This window comes from Cynoglossus semilaevis, chromosome Z (assembly GCF_000523025.1).
Source record: "Cynoglossus semilaevis isolate Cse_v1.0 chromosome Z, Cse_v1.0, whole genome shotgun sequence".
NCBI lineage: Eukaryota > Metazoa > Chordata > Actinopteri > Pleuronectiformes > Cynoglossidae > Cynoglossus > Cynoglossus semilaevis.
In genome coordinates this window covers 5,639,777-5,653,327 of record NC_024328.1, presented here as the reverse complement: position 1 = coordinate 5,653,327, position 13,551 = coordinate 5,639,777, and the positions used below count along the sequence as shown (strand labels likewise).

At 38.5% G+C, this 13,551-nt stretch overlaps 2 protein-coding genes across 3 annotated transcripts in view; both read right to left on the bottom strand.

Moving 5' to 3' along the window:
* Positions 1-6,469, bottom strand: part of LOC103397699 (dihydropyrimidinase-related protein 2-like) — a 10,837-nt gene extending 4,368 nt beyond the window's left edge. The window contains exons 1-10 of one of the 2 annotated variants that reach the window (XM_008336061.3): positions 5,825-6,469; positions 4,914-5,002; positions 4,052-4,236; positions 3,706-3,870; positions 2,507-2,568; positions 2,288-2,368; positions 2,138-2,206; positions 1,716-1,836; positions 1,174-1,330; positions 744-885 (exon numbers count right to left, since the gene is read on the bottom strand). In XM_008336061.3, coding sequence (XP_008334283.1) covers positions 744-885; positions 1,174-1,330; positions 1,716-1,836; positions 2,138-2,206; positions 2,288-2,368; positions 2,507-2,568; positions 3,706-3,870; positions 4,052-4,236; positions 4,914-5,002; positions 5,825-5,866 — 1,113 coding nt within the window. In that variant the 5' untranslated portion in view covers positions 5,867-6,469. The remainder of the gene's footprint in view (positions 1-743; positions 886-1,173; positions 1,331-1,715; positions 1,837-2,137; positions 2,207-2,287; positions 2,369-2,506; positions 2,569-3,705; positions 3,871-4,051; positions 4,237-4,913; positions 5,003-5,824) is intronic. The other variant, XM_008336062.3, reaches the window with a different exon arrangement.
* A 1,167-nt stretch (positions 6,470-7,636) lies between these two features.
* On the bottom strand, positions 7,637-10,294 carry LOC103397700 (BCL2/adenovirus E1B 19 kDa protein-interacting protein 3-like). The gene is made up of 4 exons (XM_008336064.3): positions 10,151-10,294; positions 8,632-9,073; positions 8,367-8,516; positions 7,637-8,151 (listed from the first exon to the last, which is right to left on the bottom strand). The coding sequence occupies exons 1-4, from the start codon at positions 10,227-10,229 to the stop codon at positions 8,109-8,111; spliced, it is 714 nt and encodes a 237-aa protein (XP_008334286.1). The 5' UTR covers positions 10,230-10,294; the 3' UTR covers positions 7,637-8,108.
* Between the last annotated feature and the right edge of the window lie 3,257 nt (positions 10,295-13,551).

Here is a 13,551-nt window from a genome sequence, read left to right as displayed (position 1 = left end):
CTAACAACATTTATCATCACTCCTTCTATTTCTACCTTCACACACATCAACCGGTCTGACTCTCGTTTCACCTCTACCACATTTCTTACATATCCTTCCTTTAGGATCACCCCTACTCCATTTCTCTTCCCATCTGAACCATGATAAAATAGTTTGTAGTCTCCTCCAATGTTTCTAGCCTTGCATTTTGTGTGTGCAGGAGACCAGGTGGAAGACCTGGTCTCTTGCACACACTAAATGTCTACTCTTCTTCTCTCTATCACATCAGCTAGTTCTCTACTTCTAGTTAGTTCTCTACTTTTTCCTGTCATTGTACCTACATTCAAAGTTCCAAACTTCAGACCAACACTTTTATTCTTCCTCTTTTCTCTTTTTCTCCTAACCAAACGCCCTCCTCTTCTTCTCTGTCTTTGACCAACAGTAGTCCAATTTCCATCAGTGTCCTGTAGGTCAACAGCACTGTTGGCGGTCGTTTTTGACCCGGGTCCTGACCGATCCTGTTTGGAAAACGTTTTAATTTGCATTCTTTGATTTGGCAAAGGTTTTACACCGAATGCCCTTCCTGACGCAACCCTCACCATTTATCCGGGCTTGGGACCGGCACTATAAAACACTGATTTGTGTACCCTAGTGGCTGGTTTAGCCTGTTAACAGCATATCTGCTGCTAACACAACAATTTCCCAAATGTAGGATCAATATAGTACAAATTTATTTATTTATTTTAAACAGTTAAACATCTCACCACACATTTGTCCCAGACTATGGACATCCTCTCCTCAGTGCCGTTGGTGCCCTCAGGGATAAGGTTGAAGTTGTCTTTTCCTATAGCACGCTGGGAAGTTTGGAAAGTACAGTGAGCACTGCCTGTTACTTGCAAGTCTCCACTGGAGAAGCGAGAAAACAGGAAAAAAAAATATTAGAGATTTATGCTATACATAACTGTATTTACTGTATTTTCCGGTTGCACTTTTTTTCATCCACTGGCTTGGTTTGCGACTTATACTCAGGTGCAACAGATATTGCGATACATTGAAATACATAATTTTATATGTTTGTTATTTTCACACTGACAGCCTCTATAGGGCACTAAGTGTGATGTGACTTATACTCCAGAGCGACTTATAGTCCAGAAAATACGGTAATTTTATCTTATTTCAGAATAAAAGCTTTACCAGGACAACAGGGAGTTGAGGTAATCAGGAGTTGTGGAATCAGGACTAAGTGGTGGAGAAGTGACAAAAGCTGCTGCTTTGGCCCAGTTCTTGCTCCAGTAATGGGTCCCATCTGTGCCCAGACTGGCAGTTATTGGCTCTCCATAAACCACAGCACCTACAATAGCACACAGGCTGAAGTCACTAGAGAAATAATGATATAATGGTTATAAAATGCTGTATTTGGAATATGTAGGAATCAAAGGTTTGGTTTGCAAGATAATTTTAGTTTTTACACAATGCCCTTTATATCAATAATTGAAGAAAGACTTTGTAAAACGTTACAAGAAAGTAAAGGTTCAGGACAAACATAGAGCTAAAGTATTAAATGTAATCATTAGTGAATTAGGATTTTCTTCTGCATGAAGTGCTTATTGGTCAGAAAAACAAAGTTGTTCTCTGTAAAAATCTAAATAGACTTCATTTTGTGGTGTTGTTTTGTAGGGTGTAACACATCTTTATCGGGTATTTGTTTTCAATTTAATGTTCAAACTTCTTCGTACCTTTTTTCCTGGCGAGAGCGATGACATCGGCGGCACTCTTACTCATCACCTTAGTGATGTAGAGAGGACAGTTGGTCTGATTTGCAATAGTCACAGAGCGATTGACAGCTTCAGCCTCCACCTGTGCACCACCAAGGTCAGAGTCATCACATCCATCAGCTGACCTGCTTTTGACTATTTGTCATGGATTTTCTGTACATATTATCATTAGGGATGTCCAATAATATCGGCCGACTGATATTATCTACTTCTACCTCACTATATTGGTATTGGTTAATATCGACATAGGCATATAGGATATCGGCAAAAGTTAGTATCAGACATCCCTAATTATTACATAAATCTAACACAAAAAATACACATTTTTTTATAGCAAAACACAGAAACATTTTCAGGGCATATAAACGGTTTGTTTTACTCACCTCCTCCGGACGGCTCAGAACATGTCCTTCAGGTCCAGTGATGCCGAGCCCCAGAATATGTTTCTGCTCCTAGTGCAGAAAAGCAGAAACATTAGTATCCAAAATGGAAATAAATTCAAAGTGATACATATGTGTCAGTGATTCTCCTACCTCTGCAATGATGTCTCCATTCTCAGCATGAACCTGGGCGATGGCTCCTAGATCCCTGATCACACTAAACACTTCGTAGATCTGAGAGAAAGTCACACACATTTGTAATCTCAGATGTCAGATGTCTACATCACAATCCTTGGGACAGAAGTGTTACATCACATCACACGTGTTAAGTTTTCAGGCTAAATAGGGACAGTGTTCAGTGGTCAGGCATACCTGTGAGTCAGAAAGTTGGAAAACATCCTTATAAGCCAAATAAATCAGGAAAGAGTTGACACCTAGAGACAGAAAAGTCATGAGAGAGGATTAAATAATACCAAGTATTATAGTGAGTTTTTAAATTATATTTCTATTTTATCTATCTACATATATATCTATTTTTTATCTATTTTTTTTAATTTGTAAAAATACTGTAATGTTTTCGGACCTAATGCTGTGTCAAGACAAAGTGTTTTAAAACAGTGACGACAGTGGAAAAGAAGTTAAAGACTTCTCTGAGTTTAAAATCAGTACTTAAGTGCTGATATATTAACACATGAAGGTATTGTTAAACAGACTCTAAACCTGTCTGACACACGACACATATAAACTCTACACTATTTATTTGAAGAATTAGTTTGACTCTTGATAAAATATTGAAATATATACATGACTTTCATTTGATAAGTTATTTTAAAAGCTGAGGAACATTGAATTAAAAAACAATGATATAAAAACAAGGCTTTTGTTTAATGGCTGAATTCGTTTTTTCTACTGTTCCTGCACTCAGCTGTAATATCACTGCAAGCTCGTCTTCAGATGGGGGGTCAAATTCATTTTCACCATGGGCCACATCAGCAGTACAGTTGCCCTTGAAGGGCCGGTTGTAAACTGAAAACTATATAGATCAGGGGTAATCAAACCCCGGTCTGCGGACCAGTACCAGTCCATAGGTCATTTGGTGCAGGGCCGCAGTGGGACACAATGGAAAAAAGAATGTACTCAATTTTTACTAATTTACTTCATTCAAACAAAGTCCAATCATATCCATTTACTTAAAGATAATCTGGCAATAATTTAAAATAACAGATCATTCAAACTGATGCTAACAGAATGGAAGTATAAAAGAAGTTTTATTCTGAAAACTGAATGATCCTTCAATGCTCAGCACCTGACAGTACAGGTCTGTCATAACAGATTAGTACATGTTTCTGCAATTGATTATAATTTGATTTGATTATAAAAAAAATTAATTTCTTAGGTTAAGAAACTCTGATGCATGGGCCTTTACTAAATGCTATTTAAAATCCTGCGGGCCACACCACATGGGTTGGCGGGCCGCATTTGTCCCCCGGGCCTTGAGTTTGACATGTATGAGATAAGAGCATGATCCACATAAACAGAATAAAAGACATAAACAGCTGTGTTCCACATACCGTGATCCATCACCAGAGTCTCCATGTCCTCTTGAGTCCCCTTGTTCCACTCAGTAATGTCAACGTGCAAAGAGTAGTCACAGCAGGACTTCCCATCAGCCCACTCCCTCCACAGATTAAAAGCAGAGACCAGGCTGGTGCCCGGCTCTGGTACCACATGGTCAACTGTAAAATACAAACCAATGATGTTTTATTTGAGAGAATGGGCAATGTATATACTGTCAGTATGTAACTTGCATTTTTGTACAGGAGCACAAACAATGACAATTCAGTTTAATCCATAACATTATCATACGTGTAAGTCTGTGTAACTGACTGTTACAGTTTGTTATACAATTGAACCCACTGATCATGGTGGTTCCTCCAGCTAAAGCTGCTCGTGTTCCCTGGTAAAAATCATCTGCTGCCACCATCCCTCGATCAGGCATCTGAAACCTGGTGTGGACATCAATGCCACCAGGCATTACCATTTTCCCATTGGCCTCAATGATCTTCACCCCACCAGGAACAATCAGGTTGTCTCCAATTTGCCTGTGTTGAAAAAACAGGCACATTTTAAACAAAAATATGATTTGAAAAAAAGCCAGAAAATGTCATGTGTAAGTAAGAATTTCTTTTTTATTTCAGGGTTTTTTTTTTTGGCCATGTTTGATCACGACTTATGAAAAAACACTGCTATGGGTTTCATACAGAGAGAAGTAAAATGTCGCAAACATTTCTTCCACTGATTTAAATGATTTAAAATGTATATTGATGATTTATAATGTGTGTGTCTACAGTTTATGACTTGAAAATTGTGCATCAAACTGTGAATAAATGTGGATGAAAATAATTTCTTTAAATCAGGGGTTACCAAACTTTTTTAGCTTGAGAGCTACTATTCCAATGACCAGGCTAAAGTGATCTACCTACAATAAAAAAAAGTGAAATATATGTATTTGCTCATATAAACCGAACATATTTTATATGTACATTATATGTTGAGATACATTATATGTTGAGATCCTGTATCCTTAAATGCATGTAACTGTTTTGCATAAAATTCTTACATTTTATGGTCACACCCTACAGGATTATATATATATATTTAATATTATTATTCTTATTTTTATTTCTCATGAGCTACCAGCACTCCCTTTGCGACCGACTGGTAGATTTCAATCTACTTATTGGGTACCCCTGATTTAAATCTTGACAGTTCAACTTACTTGATGACACCATCTTCAATGTAGATGTCAGCCATAAACGACTGATCATCATTCACGATCTTAGCTCCTTTAACGAGGAGTCGATCACTCTGATTCAAGAAAAAAAAAAAATCCAAATCTTAATGGAAAAGTGTTCCACTCTTTTCAATATCAGTTGAATATAAGTCTCACAGCCTGTTTGTTTTAATCAATATCAAAGGAATATCTTGAACACCATATTAAATGTAGACATAGTGGTATAAAAAAGTACAATCAGTGTCATAACCAGAAAAACTAATAATTAGAAAAAAAGGAATTATCATCTTAATGTATTTTTCAGACACAGTTTTCACAATATAAATCATAAATATCTACAACTTATTTCCTTAAGAAATTATATATACATCTTTGCGTACACCAGCACAGATAAGAGGATAATGTAATACTGACATTGTCTAAACATTGATTATCAATGCTTAAACAAAAACTAAACAAAAAATAAAAATTACATTGTGATTTTTCTTAGTTGCCAGCCTTGAACAACTGATTGAATAGTCTACAGTTTATAAATAAAAATTTAAAGAATTTTGTAATGAAATAAACAATAAAAGAAAAATCAGATATTTTGTGATGAAAAATGTGAAATGTAATTTTCAAATTGGATGTCAGACAACAATTCTGTCAGACATCTTGAACCTGCCACTTGACCATCCATTGATATTTTGAACATTTATTTAAATGTAAACGTTTTGCCATTTCATTGATACTGCTGCTAACGCTAACCTTGATGCTGAGCCTCAATGTAAATGGATGGGAGGAGCAAGTGAAACCTCAACTGACTCCTGTTCTAAATGGATGTCTTAATTCAGAACTGACAAAATAGGAGAAGCACCCGCAACATACACATTTATTTTTAAACCTAAGGTACTCACAGTGATTTTGGGGATGTTCTTTTTTCCTTGATAACCAGACATTTTGAGGATCCTCCCTTTAACTACGCCGCGGCTAATGCTAAAAGTCTAGCTCTCCCCCACTCAACGGACGGATGCTCGTTTATTCTCGATTTCAGCCAAAATAACGGTGCAGGGTACTTTTCGCGGCAGGAAATTAATTCTACACACAGAGAAGAAACGGGTAAATATAGAAGAAACGATAATGTGAGTTATATCGGTGACGTAGAAGTCTTTTGCCCGGATTTTAATGATTAAAAGGAGGACAGAGACAGGGAGACAGCGAATGGGTGAAATAAATTGCGCATGCGCAATACTCCACCCAGCTGTGCTCCATCTTTATTTGATGTGAACTGCACCTGTTTACGTCTGAACCATGTTAAAATCTTAAGTCATATTTGTTTTTGACTTAATCTGTTACAACCGATCATCTGCCGCCGTCTCGCTGTGGTCTTCCTGTAATATTTCTCCAACAATTGCCATGCCCCCCTGTACTCCATCCATGTTACATTTTTTCCTGGTTTCCCTTTGTCAACATTTTTTGTCCATGCCATCTCAGTCTTGACTTTTATCTCTTTCACTTTTTCCTCAACTTTAGCTGTTCTATAATCTCTAATCCTGTCCATACTATCTCCCATTAAAAATCTTCAACTGCTATCTTTAGTTAAGCCTCCAAGACTTCAAACCATACATCATAGTCACTGTCAATAATGTCATTCCCTCTGTTAAATTCTAAAACATAAGGATTTAAAACATGCATATGAAATGTACAATTCAAAAGAACGATCAGGATGATTGTCTTTAATGAATCACCATTATGGTGTTTCAGGTTTCAATAATACACTGAGTTCAATTAAGCTATATTCACTTACCTTGTATTGACATCTACAGGACAAACCTTATTCATATTCCATAACGTATTGCACATTGATCTACTACACACAAGTCTGTTACAATGACACATAGTTTTTTAATTATTATAAGTTAGTGTGAGAGGCAATAAAAAAGAGTCGAGATCGAAAGTCAAGATCGAAAAGTGTTGTTGTACAAGACAGTGAAACATTATATATATTACTTCAAACTGTACTCCAAGAGTAACTTACTACAAATATTTATTAAAATGTTTGCTTACATCTACGATTTTTTTTTTCAGAATAACTAAACAAAATCTGAGCTGACGCCTCCACCCCTTTGAAATAAGTCATTTATGCTCACAGGGAAACAAAAGTAGTTGGTCTACTGCTGTCTCTCTTATTCACATGAACATGTTCCTCACCACAGTCATCAAATCAGCATTAATACTAAAGTAAGCACTCCATGTTTCAGTTACTGTCATTTTCCTCTGGCTTCTATACACATACAACCCTTTGTTAATGATATCATATATCATATGATACTCATCTGTTTAAAATTGCCTTCTGCGTCTGATGTTCCACTGTACTTGTATTTTAACTTGATAACTTAATGTATTAATGTTTTATTGTTTTTTAATGCTGTGTTGTTATCTTTGTATTCACTGTAAGGTGTCCTTGGGTGACATAAAGGCACCTATGAAATAAAATGTATTATTACTATTATTATATTATGTCAATTAACCTACTTTCTCCAGTGTCATTTGCTATTTAGGAGAAAACATTTTTTTACATTACGCAAGAAACTACACATCAGCTACAGCATTAAAACAGAGACATTAGAAAACGCCTCATAAAAAGCATGACATATCAAATATTATCACTATGACCTCAACATGTGCTTACTGTGTATTGAAGGAGTGTAAGTGATAAAAGCAACAGATCCAGATATATTTCTAACAGCAATTTATTTATTAACATACAATGACAGTGATCATATTACATATTTTTGCAGCTGTAACTATATAAAAGTGTCTACTAAAATAAAGACAACAGCTCAAGTAATGTTTACATTTACACCTTTGAATACTTAAGCGGATACATTAAATATGCTACCAGCAGTCTTAAAGCTAAATCACTGGTGTTCAGCAGTGACATGTATGGATTTGGCACTTTACCATAACTGCTGATACAAATACAAATACAGACATTAAAAAGCTAATGGTTTGTTACGAGCAAACAAGAAAAAGCCAGTAACTGTTCCCACACAAGACCATTTACCCATTTGTTCTGTGTCCCCCTTTTAGCTCTTATATTTTCTAACAATAAAAATTGAACGTACAAGAATGCGTATATTTGGACCACCAGAGGGCAGTGGGGGACCTCCATCCAGCCATTGTTTCGTTTCCCACTCATTAGCTGGTGGCGGCTGTGGCTATTCTCTTCCCAATGTACACTCTATAAAACACACAAACTTTTTTTTAAATGGATAAAGCAAGAACAAGAGCTTTCAAAAAAGAAAAAAAAGGTGAAGAGCTAAGGTGGTAAAATATTCAATATCAAAAAAAGTAATAAATTTGAAACATTGCGTTGGTCTTTTTGAACACAAGACAAATGTTTGCTATATTTTACCAAAACTTCACTTTAAAACATCCAATAGAATCCAGACTTACCCTAGGCCTAGAGCAAGGATGTGAGACATGCATAAGCACGGAATGAAGGGTTTGAAGAATTCAAGGGAGAAGATGCCTCCTTTTTGCATGACTCCACACTTTCTCAAGCTAAAGTTCATTGAATGCTGAGGATGTTTGAAGTGGAACTCCCTAAGTATATAAATTATAAAAAAAAAAAAAAAAATCTATTTTCAAATGCTTATTCCTGATGTAGTTTAAATTAACCCAAAGAACAAAGTATCCTGTTAGAGTACAGCCTACTTACCTTGGTGGAGTGTTTTCCGGTGTGCTGGACCAATGACAGCCCAAGGGCGTCGCTCTGTTTATCAGGAAATCCTCCTCGTTCTCCTTATCCACTCCTGCATCCTCCATTTGTAGGTCTGCAGGGCATCTACTGGGCATCTCCACATCAAAGGTTATCTGACCATCATCCTGATCTGGACTGGGAGGTCTCTGACAGGAGGAGTTACTGGGACTGGACTCATGCTGAGCATCTAGCAAGATTTTCTCCATGTCACCATTGTGGATGGAGGAGGATGACAGCACGTGCTCAAGTCCTCCGATGAGGTTCTCCACATCCTCCCGAATCCCCTCACAGATCTCAACAGTCTCACTCTGGTTGGTGTTGTCATTCATTTGGTCTGCAGAAGGTGTCTGTTCCAGGTCAGTATGCGTGTCCACATTTAGCTCCAGCTCCACCCATGAGCCTTTGAAATACCAAGGAATGAGACCTTGAGTGTTTAAGCACTAACACAAGCACATCTTTACCTTGCAAAAGATGCAGCTGACCTACATTTTCAAAGAATGTACTCTCCAGATACCAGTGCATACGTGTCTGTGTCCCACAAACAACATGCATTTATTTACCTACTTTCCACAAAGAAGATAAGGAATATTGACTGAACTTTATCTTCACATGATTAAAAGGCTGTTTAAAAACAATGAAACTTAAACTAGACCTTGAATATTGTAATATACAGCAAATGGGATTTGAGGCCTGTCAAACTGTGAGCTGATTTCTGGACACAAATCCATGTTAAAAATGCAAGCGAGGTTTGATGTTCTTATAAATAAAACGTTAATTATAAAGTAAAAGAAATCTTATTCTTTTGACTTTGTCCCTTTTTCAGTGGTCAGTCTCCTCTTTGGCCTTCCTTTGTCTCCTACCTGGTAGCTCCATCTCTAACATTCTTCTTCCAATGTATCCACTGTTTGTATAAAACTGTTGACTCTGTAAGCCTGCACAAGGTTTCCAACGTGCATGGACCGTGGGTCTATGCACAAATGGCAAACAAAAACCTTGAACCTTGAATGACCCTTGTTTATTTATGCATATGATTTATGTTTATATATCTTTCAGGCTGTGGTTTGTAACACAAAAGTACACTTAACATGTGCACGTAATGTTTTCTTTTCACAATATAACGTGTTTTATTTTATGCAGTAGTTTGAAATCATTTGGTGTTAAATCACTGTGTTTGTATATTGTGATCTTACACAAGTATCTGGACGTGTCGCTGTTTTCAGCACAGGATCAGAACACAGTTTTTGTCTTGGTCCCCGCCCACCACTTTGTCAAGCCACGCTATTAGCTGGTCCTCTTTCTTCCAACACTTACAACGAACGCTATTAGCGAAGAGGACGCTGTCGTCACATCACTTTTCCTCCTTCGTTGTTTAACAAGCCGTGCTAACTTCGACAATAAAGTCTTTGTTAAAACATATGCTTAACGGTTAAAGATATCGGTTTATATATAAGTGTAGAGTATAAGGATAAAAACGTACCGAGAAGAAAGGACACTTCACCGCTTTTGTTGTTGTGAGCAGCCGCCGCCAAAGCACAGACAGACGTGTTTCCAGACATGTTGACTCTTCACTTCAGCCTTTTCATTGTTGACCAGGTATTGCGCATGCGCTTAAATAGTCCTTAGTAAACACTACAGGTGTTAATAATAGGTTATAATTAGAGCACATTTCTGTTCTCCGGAAGAAAGATGTGATGAAAATTTCAAAATAAAAAAAATAGAAAAGAAGAAATTACACTTAAAAATAAAAGAATATAAACAAATGTAGTATATACAGAGGAATAAACACCAGGATATAGTAAACAAGGTTAATGTTTCTAAGCTGTCAGTCACAACCTGTATATGTCTCCCTGACACAATGATGCTGGGTGTGAGGTGGCTTCTTTTAAAATAATGGTCACTGTATACGTTTTTGAGAATTGAAAAACTTTATTAAGTCTTCTTCCTTTTCTTTCGGCTTTGTCCCTTTTTTTCAGGGGTTACCACAGCAGATCATTGATTTCCATCTCTCCCTGTTCTCTGTATCTTCTACTCTGACTCCAACTACCTGCATGTCCTCCCTCACTGCATCCATATATCTCCTCTTTGAATGAGTTCCATTGCTGTCTTTTGCGTCCTGTGGTTCTGTGGACGCCAGGACAGAGCAGCTGTGGTGTCCCGTCCGCAGCAGGAGGAGGACGGAGCCCGTCACTGATGGACACTTTTTGACGCCCACCCCCCCAAAAAAATACTTCTGTCCAATTCTAAACAAACCACAACGAGCTCGTCGGTTAGTTTGAATTATTATAATTTTTTTTTTTACTGATCTAAAAAAAAAGTTAAAATATCGTCCTCGGGGACCAGGAGTTCACGCTGTGCAGCCTGAAGAGAGGCGTCCTGTGGTATTTTAGGAGCCCCCATATCGTGCCGGGGCCCCTCCAGCCCCACTGCACCGATGGAGATCCACTGTAAACACGACCCCTTTGCGGCAATGCACAGTAAGTTGATGCTATTAATAATATCGTCCGGTGTGTAGATGCAACTGCAGTGTGACCGAGCGTCCTGTAAACCTTTCCCTTCACCTTAGCTGACACTCTTCTGTCACAGATCACTCCTGACACTTTTCTCCCGCTGTTCCATCCTGCCTGTACTCTATTCTTCACCTCTCTTCCACAGTCTCCTCTGCTCTGAACAGTTGATCCTAAGTACCTGAACTCCTGCACCTTCACCACCTCTGCCTCTTGTAGCCTCACTATTTCACTGTTCTGCCTTTCGTTTACACACATGTACTCTGTCTTGCTGCGGCTGACCTTCATTCCTCTTCTTTCTAGTGCAAACCTCCACCTCTCTAGGTTCTCTTCTAGCTGCTGCCTACTCTCACTACCGATCACAATGTCATCTGCAAACATCATAGTCCATGGGGATTCCTGTCTGACCTCATCTGTCAATCTGTCCATCACCACAGCAAACAAGAAGGGGCTCAGGGCCGATCCTTGATGTAGTCCCACCTCCACTTTGAAGTCTTCTGTCCTCCCAACAGCGCACCTCACTACTGTTGTACTATTCTCATACATGTCCTGCACCAAACTAACATACTTCTCTGCCACTCCTGACTTCCTCATACAAAACCACAATTCCTCCCTTGGCACTTTGTCATATGCCTTTTCTAGATCTACAAATACACAATGCAGCTCCTTCTGACCTTCCCTGTACTTCTCCATCAACATCCTCAAGGCAAATATTGCATCTGTTGTACTCTTCCTAGGCATGAAACCATACTGTTGTTCACAAATCTCCACTTCCTGCCTCAACCTTGCTTCAACTACTTTTTCCCAAATCTTCATCGTATGGCTCATCAACTTTATCCCTCTGTAGTTGTTACAACTCTGTGCATCACCCTTCTTATGAATTGGCACCAGAACACTTTTTCTCCACTCATCAGGCATCTTGCCAGTGTTTAAAATTCTGTTAAACAAACCAGTCAGGAAATCTACCGCCACTTCTCCTAAACACTTCCATACTTCCACTGGTATGTCATCAGGACCAACTGACTTTCCACTCTTCATCCTCTTCAGGGCTTTTCTAACTTCATCCTTTCTAACCTGATCTAACTTCTTCCTAATAGTCTCTGGCTCCTCGTTTCTACTTTCCCTTTCATTTTCCTCATTTAACAACTCCTCAAAGTATTCCTTCCATCTTCTCAGCACACTTTCCTCACTTGTGATCACATTCCCCTCTCTGTCCTTAATCAACCTCACCTGCTGCACATCCTTCCCAGCTTGATTTCTCTGTCTCGCCAATCTATACAACTCCTTTTCTCCTTCCTTTGTTTCCAAACTCTCGTACAACTCCTCATATGCCTTTTGTTTGGCCTTGGCCACTTCCCTCTTCACCTCCCTTGTCCTCTCTCCAGTCTGTTCTCTTCTGTTCTGTCACTGTCCCATCTCTTCTTCGCTAATCTCTTTCTCTGCACACTCTCCTGGATCTCCTCATTCCAGCACCAGGTCTCTTTGTCCTCCTTTCTCTGCCCAGAGGACATACCTAGCACCTTTAATCAACAACATTAATCATCTCTCCTTCTATTTCTACCTTCACACACATCAACCTGTCTGACTCTCTTTTCTCCTCCACCACATTTCTTACATATTCTTCCTTTAGGATCACCCCTACTCCATTTCTCTTCCCATCTGAACCATGATAAAACAGTTTGTAGTCTCCTCCAATGTTTCTAGCCTTACTGCCCTTCCACCTGGTCTCCTGCACACACAAAATATCTACTCTTCTTCTCTCCATCACATCAGCTACTTCTCTACTTTTCCCTGTCATTGTACCTACATTCAAAGTTCCAAACTTCAGACTAACACTTCTATTCTTCATCTTTTCTCTTTTTCTCTTAACCAAACGCCCTCCTCTTCTTCTCTGTCTCTGACTCTGTCTCTGACCAACAGTAGTCCAATTTCCATCAGTGCCCTGTTGGTCAACGGCACTGTTGGCGGTCGTTGTTAACCCGGGCCTCGACCGATCTGGTATGGAAATCGTTTTATTGATCTGCATATTTGATTTAGCTAAACGTTTTACGCCGGATGCCCTTCCTGACGCAACCCTCACCATTTATCCGGGCTTGGGACCGGCACTATAAACACGGCTTCGTGTACCCTAGTGGCTGGCTTGAAAAACGTTATTAAGTATCTTCACAATTTTACAAAGGCATACTCCATACGGTGAGCCATTAGAAATGAACATCAAACGTCTCCTAACATCTTTATTAGAGATAAAAAAGAAAATAAAAAGGTGCATACTGTTTTATTGTTTTATTTGAATTATTCTGCAGATGTAAATGAACACAAACATCTCCAGTCTCCTCATTAATACAGAAATATGTTGTGTCACATTTTAATATCA

Coding starts and splice junctions, on each gene's coding strand:
- LOC103397700 (XM_008336064.3), bottom strand. CDS start 10,229: ATGTCTGGAAACACGTCTGTCTGTGCTTTGGCGGCGGCTGCTCACAAC. Junction 9,074..10,150: donor TGAAGTGTCCTTTCTTCTCG/GTACGTTTTTAT, acceptor GGTATTTCAAAG/GCTCATGGGTGGAGCTGGAG. Junction 8,517..8,631: donor CCGGAAAACACTCCACCAAG/GTAAGTAGGCTG, acceptor TTATATACTTAG/GGAGTTCCACTTCAAACATC.